The sequence below is a fragment of the Oncorhynchus nerka genome, linkage group LG3 (assembly GCF_034236695.1).
Source record: "Oncorhynchus nerka isolate Pitt River linkage group LG3, Oner_Uvic_2.0, whole genome shotgun sequence".
Lineage (NCBI taxonomy): Eukaryota > Metazoa > Chordata > Actinopteri > Salmoniformes > Salmonidae > Oncorhynchus > Oncorhynchus nerka.
Genome location: NC_088398.1, coordinates 72,533,027 through 72,546,459, shown reverse-complemented (window position 1 = coordinate 72,546,459; position 13,433 = coordinate 72,533,027). Strand labels below are relative to the sequence as shown.

General features: G+C 40.4%; 1 protein-coding gene across 2 annotated transcripts in view; it reads left to right on the top strand.

Annotated features, from left to right (window-relative positions):
* Positions 1-13,433, top strand: part of uxs1 (UDP-glucuronate decarboxylase 1) — a 121,403-nt gene that overhangs the window by 44,883 nt on the left and 63,087 nt on the right. For both annotated transcript variants that reach the window (XR_010462706.1, XM_029644360.2), the window contains exon 9: positions 3,482-3,603. Coding sequence is in view for 1 of the 2 variants with exons in the window: in XM_029644360.2 (XP_029500220.2) it covers positions 3,482-3,603 (122 nt within the window). In the remaining variant the exon portion in view is untranslated. The remainder of the gene's footprint in view (positions 1-3,481; positions 3,604-13,433) is intronic.

Genomic DNA, 13,433 nt, shown 5'->3' with positions numbered 1-13,433 from the left:
CTTCATAATGAACAATGATGTGACTGGAGACTACCAGTACGCTTCAGTATGAACAATGATGTAACTGGAGACTACCAGTACGCTTCATAATGAACAATGATGTAACTGGAGACTACCAGTACGCTTCATAATGAACAATGATGTGACTGGAGACTACCAGTACGCTTCATAATGAACAATGATGTGACTGGAGACTACCAGTACGCTTCAGTATGAACAATGATGTGACTGGAGACTACCAGTACGCATAATGAACAATGTACGGAGACAATGAACAATGATGTGACTGGAGACTACCAGTACGCTTCATAATGAACAATGTGACGGGAGACTACCAGTACGCTTCAGTATGAACAATGATGTAACTGGAGACTACCAGTACGCTTCATAATGAACAATGTGACGGGAGACTACCAGTACGCTTCATAATGAACAATGTGACGGGAGACTACCAGTACGCTTCATAATGAACAATGTGACGGGAGACTACCAGTACGCTTCATAATGAACAATGATGTGACCGGAGACTACCAGTACGCTTCATAATGAACAATATGACGGGAGACTACCAGTACGCTTCATAATGAACAATGTGACGGGAGACTACCAGTACGCTTCATAATGAACAATGTGACGGGAGACTACCAGTACGCTTTATAATGAACAATGTGACGGGAGACTACCAGTACGCTTCAGTATGAACAATGATGTAACTGGAGACTACCAGTACGCTTCATAATGAACAATGTGACGGGAGACTACCAGTACGCTTCATAATGAACAATGTGACGGGAGACTACCAGTACGCTTCATAATGAGCAATGATGTGACAGGTGAAATGAAAAACACAATCTTCTTTGTCTCCTAACGTATTGCACAGTTTACTGCAGGTATTTACTTTAAAAGGTGGCTACAAATATTCATATCTATAAAATAGTTTTGATGGTATTGAAAAACCTTCCCGTGGCTATTTCCAAATTCCCCAGTATATGGTATATGTGGTGTGTTGGGTTTTGTTGTAATGAGAAAGGTCAGCTGTGTACAGCACATGCTCCCCACAGTGTTGAACCTATGAACAGGCCAGCTGTAGGGCTGCTGTCAAAGCCAGAGAGCACAACACACTCGACTACGCCCACTTAACTTTGTGTATGTACAGTAGAAGTCGGAAGTTGACATACGCTTAGGTTGGACTCATTTAAACTCGTTTTTCAACCACTCCACAAACTATAGTTTTGGCAGGTCGGTTAGGACATCTAGTTTGTGCATGACACAAGTCATTTTTCCAACAACGGACAGATTATTTCACTTATAATTCACTGTATCACAATTCCAGTGTATCAGAAGTTTACATACACTAAGTTGACTGTGCCTTTAAAAAGCTTTTTAAAAAGCTTAGAATTTAAAAATAAAATGATGTCATGGCTTTAGAAGCTTCTGATAGGCTCATTGACATAATTTGAGTCAATTGGAGGTGTACCTGTGGATGTATTTCAAGGCCTACCTTCAAACTCAGTGCGTCTTTGCTTGACATCATGGGAAAATCAAAAGAAATCAGCCAACACCTCAAATTGTAGACCTCCACAAGTCTGGTTCATCCTTGGGAGCAATTTCCAAATGGCTGAAGGTACCACGTTCATCTGTACCAACAACAGTACGCAAGAATAAACACCATGGGACCGTGCAGCTGTCATACCGCTCAGGAAGGAGAAGCATTCTTTCTCCTGGAGATGAACGTACTTTGGTGCGAAAAGTGCAAATCAATCCCAGAACAACAGCAAAGGACCTTGTGAAGATGCTGGAGGAAACCGGTACAAAAGTATCTATATCCACAGTAAAACGAGTCCTATATCGACATAAACGGAAAGGCTGCTCAGCAAGGAAGAAGCCACTGCTCCAAAACCGCCATAAAAAAGCCAGACTACGGTTTGCAACTGCACATGGGGACTAAGATCGTACTTTTTGGAGAAATGTCCTCTGGTCTGATGAAACAAAAATAGAACTGTTTGGCCATAACGACCATTATGTTTGGAGGAAAAAGGGGGAGGCTTGCAAGCCAGAGAACAACGTCCCAACCGTGAAGCACGGGGGTGGCAGCATCACGTTGTGAGGGTGCTTTGCTGCAGGACGGACTGGTGCACTTCACAAAATAGATGGCATCATGAGGTAGGAAAATTATGTGGACATATTGAAGCAACATCTCAAGACATCAGTGAAAGCTTGGTCGCAGATGGGTCTTCTAAATGGACAATGACCCCAAGCATACTTCCAAAGTTGTGGCAAAATGGCTTAAGGACAACAAAGTCAAAGAATTGAAGTGGCCATCACAAAGCCCTGACCTCAATTCTTTAGAAAATATCTGGGCAGAACTGAAAAGGGTGTGCGAGCAAGGAGGCCTACAAACCTGACTCCGTTACACTAGCTCTGTCAGGAGGAATGGGCCAAAATTCACCCAACTTATTGTGGGAAGCTTGTGGAAGGCTACCCGAAAGGTTTGACAGAAGTTAAACAATTTAAATGCAATGCTACCAAATAATAATTGAGTGTATGTAAACTTCTGCCCCACTGGGAATGTGATGAAAGAAATAAAAACTGAAAGAAATACTTCTCTCTACTATTATTCTGACATTTTACATTCTTAAAATAAAGTGATGATCCTAACTGACCTATAAGACAGGGCATTTTTATTAGGATTGTTTATTTGATTTATTTCACCTTTATTTAACCAGGTAGGCAAGTTGAGAACAAGTTCTCATTTACAATTGCGACCTGGCCAAGATAAAGCAAAGCAGTTCGACAGATACAACGACACAGAGTTACACATGGAGTAAAACAAACATACAGTCAATAATACAGTATAAACAAGTCTATATACAATGTGAGCAAATGAGGTGAGAAGGGAGGTAAAGGCAAAAAAGGCCATGGTGGCAAAGTAAATACAATATAGCAAGTAAAACACTGTAATGGTAGTTTTGCAATGGAAGAATGTGCAAAGTAGAAATAAAAATAATGGGGTGCAAAGGAGCAAAATAAATAAATAAATTAAATACAGTTGGGAAAGAGGTAGTTGTTTGGGCTAAATTATAGGTGGGCTATGTACAGGTGCAGTAATCTGTGAGCTGCTCTGACAGTTGGTGCTTAAAGCTAGTGAGGGAGATAAGTGTTTCCTGATTAAATATCAGGAATTGTGAAAAACTGAGTTTAAATGTATTTGGCTAAGGTGTATGTAAACTTCCGACTTTAACTGTATGCATACTTGCGTATGTGTGAGTCTCACAAGATTACTTTTCCCGTGTCCTTCAATCAAATAGATTACTGTTTATGTAGGACACATTTGAGCTTGTTGCAATAATTAATTATTTATTTTTCGTCCTGAACAACGACTACTAATGGGATGATTGTGTTTCAGTGGATTTGACATCATAAATAACAGGTGACTGTATTCCTGGTGACTTACACCTGTATTTCTGTCTGTCCCCCCCAGACCCTGAAGTGCACCCCCAGAATGAGGAGTACTGGGGTCATGTGAACCCCATCGGCCCCCGGGCCTGCTACGACGAGGGCAAACGCGTCGCTGAGACAATGTGCTACGCCTACATGAAGCAGGTACGGGAGACACTCCCACTTCTGAGTATGATCTGTGTGCTATAACAAATATATGTAGTGCAGAACTACGAGAAGGTATGTTATCCTACGGCTGGTATGACTGTAGTGTTCTAATTGATGTTATCCTACGGCTGGTATGACTGTAGTGTTCTAATTGATGTTATCCTACGGCTGGTATGACTGTAGTGTTCTAATTGATGTTATCCTTCGGCTGGTATTACTGTAGTGTTCTAATTGATGTTATCCTACGGCTGGTATGACTGTAGTGTTCTAATTGATGTTATCCTACGGCTGGTATGACTGTAGTGTTCTAATTGATGTTATCCTACGGCTGGTATGACTGTAGTGTTCTAATTGATGTTATCCTTCGGCTGGTATTACTGTAGTGTTCTAATTGATGTTATCCTACGGCTGGTATGACTGTAGTGTTCTAATTGATGTTATCCTACGGCTGGTATGACTGTAGTGTTCTAATTGATGTGTTATCCTACGGCTGGTATGACTGTAGTGTTCTAATTGATGTGTTATCCTACGGCTGGTATGACTGTAGTGTTCTAATTGATGTTATCCTACGGCTGGTATGACTGTAGTGTTCTAATTGATGTTATCCTACGGCTGGTATGACTGTAGTGTTCTAATTGATGTTATCCTACGGCTGGTATGACTGTAGTGTTCTAATCTATGTGTTATCCTACGGCTGGTATTACTGTAGTGTTCTAATCTATGTGTTATCCTACGGCTGGTATGACTGTAGTGTTCTAATCTATGTGTTATCCTATGGCTGGTATGACTGTAGTGTTCTAATCTATGTGTTATCCTACGGCTGGTATGACTGTAGTGTTCTAATCTATGTGTTATCCTACGGCTGGTATGACTGTAGTGTTCTAATCTATGTGTTATCCTACGGCTGGTATGACTGTAGTGTTCTAATCTATGTGTTATCCTACGGCTGGTATTACTGTAGTGTTCTAATCTATGTGTTATCCTACGGCTGGTATGACTGTAGTGTTCTAATTGATGTTATCCTACGGCTGGTATTACTGTAGTGTTCTAATTGATGTTATCCTACGGCTGGTATGACTGTAGTGTTCTAATTGATGTTATCCTACGGCTGGTATGACTGTAGTGTTCTAATTGATGTTATCCTACGGCTGGTATGACTGTAGTGTTCTAATTGATGTTATCCTTCGGCTGGTATTACTGTAGTGTTCTAATCTATGTGTTATCCTACGGCTGGTATGACTGTAGTGTTCTAATTGATGTTATCCTACGGCTGGTATTACTGTAGTGTTCTAATTGATGTTATCCTACGACTGGTATGACTGTAGTGTTCTAATTGATGTTATCCTACGGCTGGTATGACTGTAGTGTTCTAATTGATGTTATCCTACGGCTGGTATGACTGTAGTGTTCTAATTGATGTTATCCTTCGGCTGGTATGACTGTAGTGTTCTAATTGATGTTATCCTACGGCTGGTATGACTGTAGTGTTCTAATTGATGTTATCCTACGGCTGGTATTACTGTAGTGTTCTAATCTATGTGTTATCCTACGGCTGGTATGACTGTAGTGTTCTAATCTATGTGTTATCCTACGGCTGGTATGACTGTAGTGTTCTAATCTATGTGTTATCCTATGGCTGGTATGACTGTAGTGTTCTAATCTATGTGTTATCCTACGGCTGGTATGACTGTAGTGTTCTAATCTATGTGTTATCCTACGGCTGGTATTACTGTAGTGTTCTAATCTATGTGTTATCCTACGGCTGGTATTACTGCACAAAGGAGAATATATCAAACCTGTAACACCTCTGTCATTGTGCCTGGATGTGACACACACACACACACACACACACACACATGTTCACATGCACACATGTGGACACACACAAACCTACACTGAACAACTGCTGTCCAGACTTCTACTGTGGTTTCTCATGACATAGAGTGGGCAGTAAACCCAGGTATGTCTAGAGAAAGATAACATCCACCCAGGCTATGAAATTGTTATTTCTATGTTTATTACCCAGGCTGTGAAATGTATGGATATTTGTATATGCATTTTAACGACCCTTCAGAGCACTCGGCTGTGATTGAATTGTGATTGGAGTGTATTATTGAACTGTACTTTGAGCTGACAAACTGGCAGAAGGCAATCATTTTCTGTTCTTTCCTTTCCCCCCCAGACAAAGTTCTGTCTTTGCATGACCATTACATTTCTGATTGCCATTTAGATGGGTGGTTTGCTTCACTGTGTAGGATTTAATTTGGAGTTCCCTGCGTAGCTGAAGTGTGGCATAGAGCACTGTATCTGAAGAGCTGGACAAATCAAATAAGGGGAAAAATATTTATAAAGCCAATCAAATGGATTTATTTATCCCTTTTTACATCAGCAGATGTCACAAAGTGCTATACAGAAACACAGCCTAAAACCCCAAACAGAGGGCAATGCAGATGTAGAAGCTGTATTGTTGTAGAAACACTGTAGGAACTATACTGTAGGATGAGAAGGCTGTAATGCCATCGTCCTCCTCTACACTCTCTGAATGCTACTGCTCTCTTCCATTTCATAGTCCTCCTCCCTCTGTGATTGTCAGATCTGTGATTGACAGATCTCTCGGTCTCATCTGTTTGGACCCGGGAACATCTCAAGCCTGTATCAAAGATCAATCAGAAATGTCTCAAATGTTGCAATAAAACAGTAAGGGAATGGAATGGTGACACAACTGCTGTAGTATGATATGGATTTATCAAATATTATTTTGAACCCAGCATCGTCCGAGTTAGGGGAGGGTTTGTCCGGCAGGGATGTCATTGTCCCATCGCGCGCTAGAAACTCCTGTGGCGGGCTGGGCGCAGTGCATGCTGACACAGTCACTAGGTCTACTGTGTTTCCTCCAACACATTGATGTGGCTGGCTTCTGGGTTAAGCGGGCATTGTGTCAAGAAGCATTGCGGCTTGGTTGGGTTGTGATTCGGAGGACGCACGGCTCTCGACCTTCGCCCCTCCCGAGTCCGTACAGGAGTTGCAGCGATGAGACAAGACTGTGACTACCAATTGGAAACCATGAAATTGTGAAGAGAAAGGGCAAATAAAATAAACATATTCCTACACACAATAACCAATAATGACAGAGAGAACTTTTTTGCAAGTTTATAAAAAAATACCTTATTTACATAACTATTCAGACCCTTTGTTATGAGACTCAACATTGAGCTTAAGTGCATTCTGTTTCCATTGATCATCCTTGAGATGTTTCTACAACTTGATTGGAGTTCACTTGTGGTAAATTAATTTGATTGGACATGATTTGGAAAGGCACACACCTGTCTATATAAGGTCCCACAGTTGACAGTGCATGTCAGAGCAAAATCCAAGCCAATGTTCTCGAAGGAATTGTCTGTAGAGATCCGAGACAGGATTGTGTCGAGACATATATATGGGGAAGGGTACCAAAAAGGTCTGCAGCATTGAAGGTCCCCAAAACCTTAAATGGAAGAAGTTTGGAACCACCTAGGGCCTTGGTCAGGGAGGTGACCAAGAACCCGATGGTCACTCTGACAGAGCTCTAGAGTTCCTCTGTGGAGATGGTTATACTTCTGGAAGGTTCTCCCATCTCTGCAGCACTCCAACAATTAGGCTTTTATGGTAGAGTGGCAAGATGGAAGCCTCTCTTCAGTAAAAGGCACATGACAGCCCGCTTGGAGTGTGCCAAAAGGCACCAAAAGACTCTCAGACCATGAGAAACAAGATTCTCTGGTCTGATGAAGCTAAGATTGAACTATTTGGCCTGAATGCCATGCACCACGACTGGAGGAACCCCGGCACAATCCCTACGGTGAAGCATGGTTGTGGCAGCATCATGCTGTGGGGATGTTTTTCAGCAGCAAGGACTGGATGACTAGTCAGGATCGAGAGAAAGATGAGTGAAGCAAAGTAGAGAGATCCTTGATGAAAACCTTTTCCAGAGTGCTCAGGACCTCAGACTGGGGTGTCCTTCCAACAGGACAACGACCCTAAGCACACAGCCAAGACAATGCAGGAGTGGCTTCGGGACAAGTCTCTGAATGTCCTTGAGTGGCCCAGCCAGAGCCTGGAATTGAACCAGATCAAACATCTCTGGAGAGACCTGAAAATAGTTGTGCAGCAACACTCCCCATCCTGCCTGACAGAGCTTGAGAGGATCTGCAGAGAAGAATGGGAGAAACTCTCCAAAAACAGGTCTTCCAAGCTTGTAGCATCATACCCAAGAAGACCTGAGGCTGTAATCGCTGCCAAAAGTGCTTCAGCAAAGTATGTATTTGTAATAATGACAATTACAGCAATACTGAATGAACAATGAACACTTTTATTTTAACTTATATAATACATAAATAAAATCAATTTAGTCTCAAATAAAATAATGAAACATGTTCAATTTGGTTTAAATCATGCAAAAACAAAGTGTTGGTGAAGAAAGTAAAAGTGCAATATGTGCCATGTAAAAAAGCTAACGTTTAAGTTCCTTGCTCAGAACATGAGAACATATGAAAGCTGGTGGTTCCTTTTAACATGAGTCGTCAATATTCCCAGAAGCATTGCGAAGAGCTGTTGGCAAATGCAGTAAAGTGCTGTTTGAATGAATGCTTATGAGCCTACTGCTGCCTACCACCGCTCAGTCAGACTGCTCTATCAAATCATAGACTTAATTATAATATAATATAATAACACACAGAAATACGAGCCTTAGGTCATTAATATGGTCAAATCCGGAAACTATCATCTCGAAAACAAAACGTTTATTCTTTCAGTGAAATACGGAACGGTTCCGTATTTTATCTAACGGGTGGCATCCATAAGTCTAACTATTGCTGTTACATTGCGCAACCTTCAATGTCACTATTACGTAAAATTCTTGCAAATTAGTTTGTAACGAGCCTGGCGGCCCAAACTTTGCATATACCCTGACTCTGCGTGCAATGAACGCAAGAGAAGTGACACACGTTCACCTGGTTAATATTGCCTGGTAACATGAATTTATTTGAACTAAATATGCAGGTTTAAAAATATATACTTCTGTGTATTGATTTTAAGAAAGGCATTGATGTTTATGGTTAGGTACATTCATCCAACGATTGTGATATTTTCGCAAATGCGCTTTTGTTAAATCATCCCCCGTTTGTCGAAGTTGGCTGTCTTTGTTAGGAAGAAATGGTTTTCACACAATTTGCAAAGAGCCAGGCGGCCCAAACTGCTGCATATACCCTGACTCTGTTGCACAGAACACAAGAGAAGTGACACAATTTCCCTAGTTAAAATAAATGCATGTTAGCAGGCAATATTAACTAAATATGCAGGTTTAAACATATATACTTGTGTATTGATTTTAAGAAAGGTGTTTATGGTTAGGTACACATTGGTGCAACGACAGTGCTTTTTTCACGAATGCGCTTGTTAAATCACCCGTTGTCAAAGTAGGCTGTGATTCAATGATAAAAAGGCACCGTATCAAATACACTGCTCAAAAAAATAAATGGAACACTAAAATAACACATTCTAGATCTGAATGAATGAAATATTCTTATTAAATACTTTTTTCTTTACATAGTTGAAAGTGCTGACAACAAAATCACACACAAATTATCAATGGAAATCAAATTTATCAACCCATGGAATTCTCAAGTCATTCAAAAATCATGTTCAACACTCGAGTCCATACAATTTATTATGTGACTTGTTAAGATAATCCCAAAACATTAATTTTTCATACATTTTTTTAACATTTCTAAAACATATAATTCCACTTTGACATTATGGGATATTGTGTGGAGTCCATTGACCCCAAAATCTTGGGCTGTAACACAACAAAATGTGGCACTGTAAGTGCATCAATGTCGTCTTCTCCACTGTTAACCGTATGTAGATATCTGTTTCAGGATGACTGTGTGACCATGCACTCTGTAGCTCATGTGAGGAAGACCGCTAAATAGTTTAACATTCACAAGGTCACAGGGCCAGACAGATTACCAGGACGTGTACTCAGAGCATGCTCTAACCAGCTGGCAAGTGTTTTCTAGACCTGTTTACGAATCATGTGACGAATACAATTGTATTTGATGGCTAAACGGCCTTCAAAAGTAAATGACTTAAAACAGTTTTCTTTTACCCTGCGTTCAATGGGAATTTCAAACTCTATGCGCACACACAGTTTCTAGTGGTTTAAGTATTGCATTGCAACCAGGCAAGTAGTCTAGTATTTTGTGCAGATGGGGGGTTAAGATGGACACGTTTGTTCATATCAAATAACAGGTTAATAACAAAATGCAATAGTTTGCCATAGTGAGAAGAGAGAACATCACTTTATTTTCTTTGAATTCTAAAATAATTATAAATAGGCATCTATTTCCTAGGCTATGTTATTCCCATCATTGCAGAATAATCTTTCACACGAGGTAGCCTATAGGTCTTCAACAAGTTCAGATACCATTCTTCCCGTCTCTCATTTCATTGTACCCACTTCACAGTAGTAAATAGTTCAGTTTTTCAAGCATTTTGCTCTAGGCCATCCGATCTGGACCGCAGTTTATTAACGATACAACAGATGATTGTAGACTGTTTCTTTCTAGGCCATCCGATCTGGACCGCAGTTTATTAACGATACAACAGATGATTGTAGACTGTTTCTTTCTAGGCCATCCGATCTGGACCGCAGTTTATTAACGATACAACAGATGATTGTAGACTGTTTCTTTCTAGGCCATCCGATCTGGACCGCAGTTTATTAACGATACAACAGATGATTGTAGACTGTTTCTTTCTAGGCCATCCGATCTGGACCGCAGTTTATTAACGATACAACAGATGATTGTAGACTGTTTCTTTCTAGGCCATCCGATCTGGACCGCAGTTTATTAACGATACAACAGATGATTGTAGACTGTTTCTTTCTAGGCCATCCGATCTGGACCGCAGTTTATTAACGATACAACGGATGATTGTAGACTGTTTCTTTCTAGGCCATCCGATCTGGACCGCAGTTTATTAACGATACAACAGATGATTGTAGACTGTTTCTTTCTAGGCCATCCGATCTGGACCGCAGTTTATTAACGATACAACGGATGATTGTAGACTGTTTCTTTCTAGGCCATCCGATCTGGACCGCAGTTTATTAACGATACAACGGATGATTGTAGACTGTTTCTTTCTAGGCCATCCGATCTGGACCGCAGTTTATTAACGATACAACAGATGATTGTAGACTGTTTCTTTCTGTATGTCAGAATACTGTCATTTCTACTTTCTTGAGTAGAAAATATTTCATTTGTAAACATAATACATATTTTCAGAATAAATTCCTAATATGTTCTGGCATATTCCCAATGTATACTACAACAAATTACCAGACACATCTATCATTTAATTGGACCTATTAGATTAAAGTATTTATTTCAAGTATTTTTCTCTATAAATAAGATGGGTAGCGTGGTTTATAACAGAGTTGAATTTTACAGGTGAACAGACAGTTGATATTTTGCATTGAAGTGTGTAGGACACCACTGTAAATGGACAATGTTTCAGAATTCGTGGGCAGGGTGCAGCATACAGTATATGTTTGAGAAAAAGTACATGCGAAACATTAGGCCCTTACAAACGATCAAACCGTCTGTTCACAGGTCCACAGCAATTTGCAATTGTTTTTCAGATGTTTTTTTATCTGTCAGATAACCTAGGCCAACCGCAAATGTCCCTGCAAAAGTTTAACATTCTGCCATCAAACCTCCAAAGACATTTGATCAAGTTCGCCATTGCTATTCCTTTTAGAAACTGCCTCGGCCTATTTCCAATGCTTTCAAAGTATATAGCAAATAAGGGTGTGATTGTCATCATAAATGGGGAATGATGTGGAGTAATAATGGTTGTTCACACACGCACCGTTTCAGGGCGGATCTGATTTTATAATGGGAAACATGTGTATGTATGGCATGCGCCAAGTTTTTATAAATCTCAATATTTTTGCAAGTGCGCAGTGTTTTTCAGAAATGCACACGCAGATGTAAAGGTTTACAATACAGACCTTTTGACAGAGGCTGATGTAAAGGTTTACAATACAGACCTTTTGACAGAGGCAGATGTAAAGGTTTACAATACAGACCTTTTGACAGAGGCTGATGTAAAGGTTACAACACAGACCTTTTGACAGAGGCTGATGTAAAGGTTACAACACAGACCTTTTGACAGAGGCTGATGTAAAGGTTACAACACAGACCTTTTGACAGAGGCTGATGTAAAGGTTACAATACAGACCTTTTGACAGAGGCTGATGTAAAGGTTACAATACAGACCTTTTGACAGAGGCTGATGTAAAGGTTACAATACAGACCTTTTGACAGAGGCTGATGTAAAGGTTACAACACAGACCTTTTGACAGAGGCTGATGTAAAGGTTACAACACAGACCTTTTGACAGAGGCTGATGTAAAGGTTACAATACAGACCTTTTGACAGAGGCTGATGTAAAGGTTACAACACAGACCTTTTGACAGAGGCTGATGTAAAGGTTACAACACAGACCTTTTGACAGAGGCTGATGTAAAGGTTACAACACAGACCTTTGACAGAGGCTGATGTAAAGGTTACAACACAGACCTTTTGACAGAGGCTGATGTAAAGGTTACAATACAGACCTTTTGACAGAGGCTGATGTAAAGGTTACAACACAGACCTTTTGACAGAGGCTGATGTAAAGGTTACAACACAGACCTTTTGACAGAGGCTGATGTAAAGGTTACAACACAGACCTTTTGACAGAGGCTGATGTAAAGGTTACAACACAGACCTTTTGACAGAGGCTGATGTAAAGGTTACAATACAGACCTTTTGACAGAGGCTGATGTAAAGGTTACAATACAGACCTTTTGACAGAGGCTGATGTAAAGGTTACAACACAGACCTTTTGACAGAGGCTGATGTAAAGGTTACAATACAGACCTTTTGACAGAGGCTGAAGTAAAGGTTACAATACAGACCTTTTGACAGAGGCTGATGTAAAGGTTACAACACAGACCTTTTGACAGAGGCTGATGTAAAGGTTACGACACAGACCTTTTGACAGAGGCTGAAGTAAAGGTTACGATACAGACCTTTTTACAGAGGCTGATGTAAAGGTTACGATACAGACCTTTTGACAGAGGCTGATGTAAAGGTTACGATACAGACCTTTTGACAGAGGCTGATGTAAAGGTTACGATACAGACCTTTTGACAGAGGCTGATGTAAAGGTTACAATACAGACCTTTTGACAGAGGCTGATGTAAAGGTTACAATACAGACCTTTTGACAGAGGCTGATGTAAAGGTTACAACACAGACCTTTTGACAGAGGCTGATGTAAAGGTTACAACACAGACCTTTTGACAGAGGCTGAAGTAAAGGTTACAACACAGACCTTTTGACAGAGGCTGATGTAAAGGTTACAATACAGACCTTTTGACAGAGGCTGATGTAAAGGTTACAATACAGACCTTTTGACAGAGGCTGATGTAAAGGTTACAATACAGACCTTTTGACAGAGGCTGATGTAAAGGTTACAATACAGACCTTTTGACAGAGGCTGATGTAAAGGTTACAATACAGACCTTTTGACAGAGGCTGAAGTAAAGGTTACAATACAGACCTTTTGACAGAGGCTGATGTAAAGGTTACAATACAGACCTTTTGACAGAGGCTGATGTAAAGGTTACAATACAGACCTTTTGACAGAGGCTGATGTAAAGGTTACAACACAGACCTTTTGACAGAGGCTGAAGTAAAGGTTACAACACAGACCTTTTGACAGAGGCTGAAGTAAAGG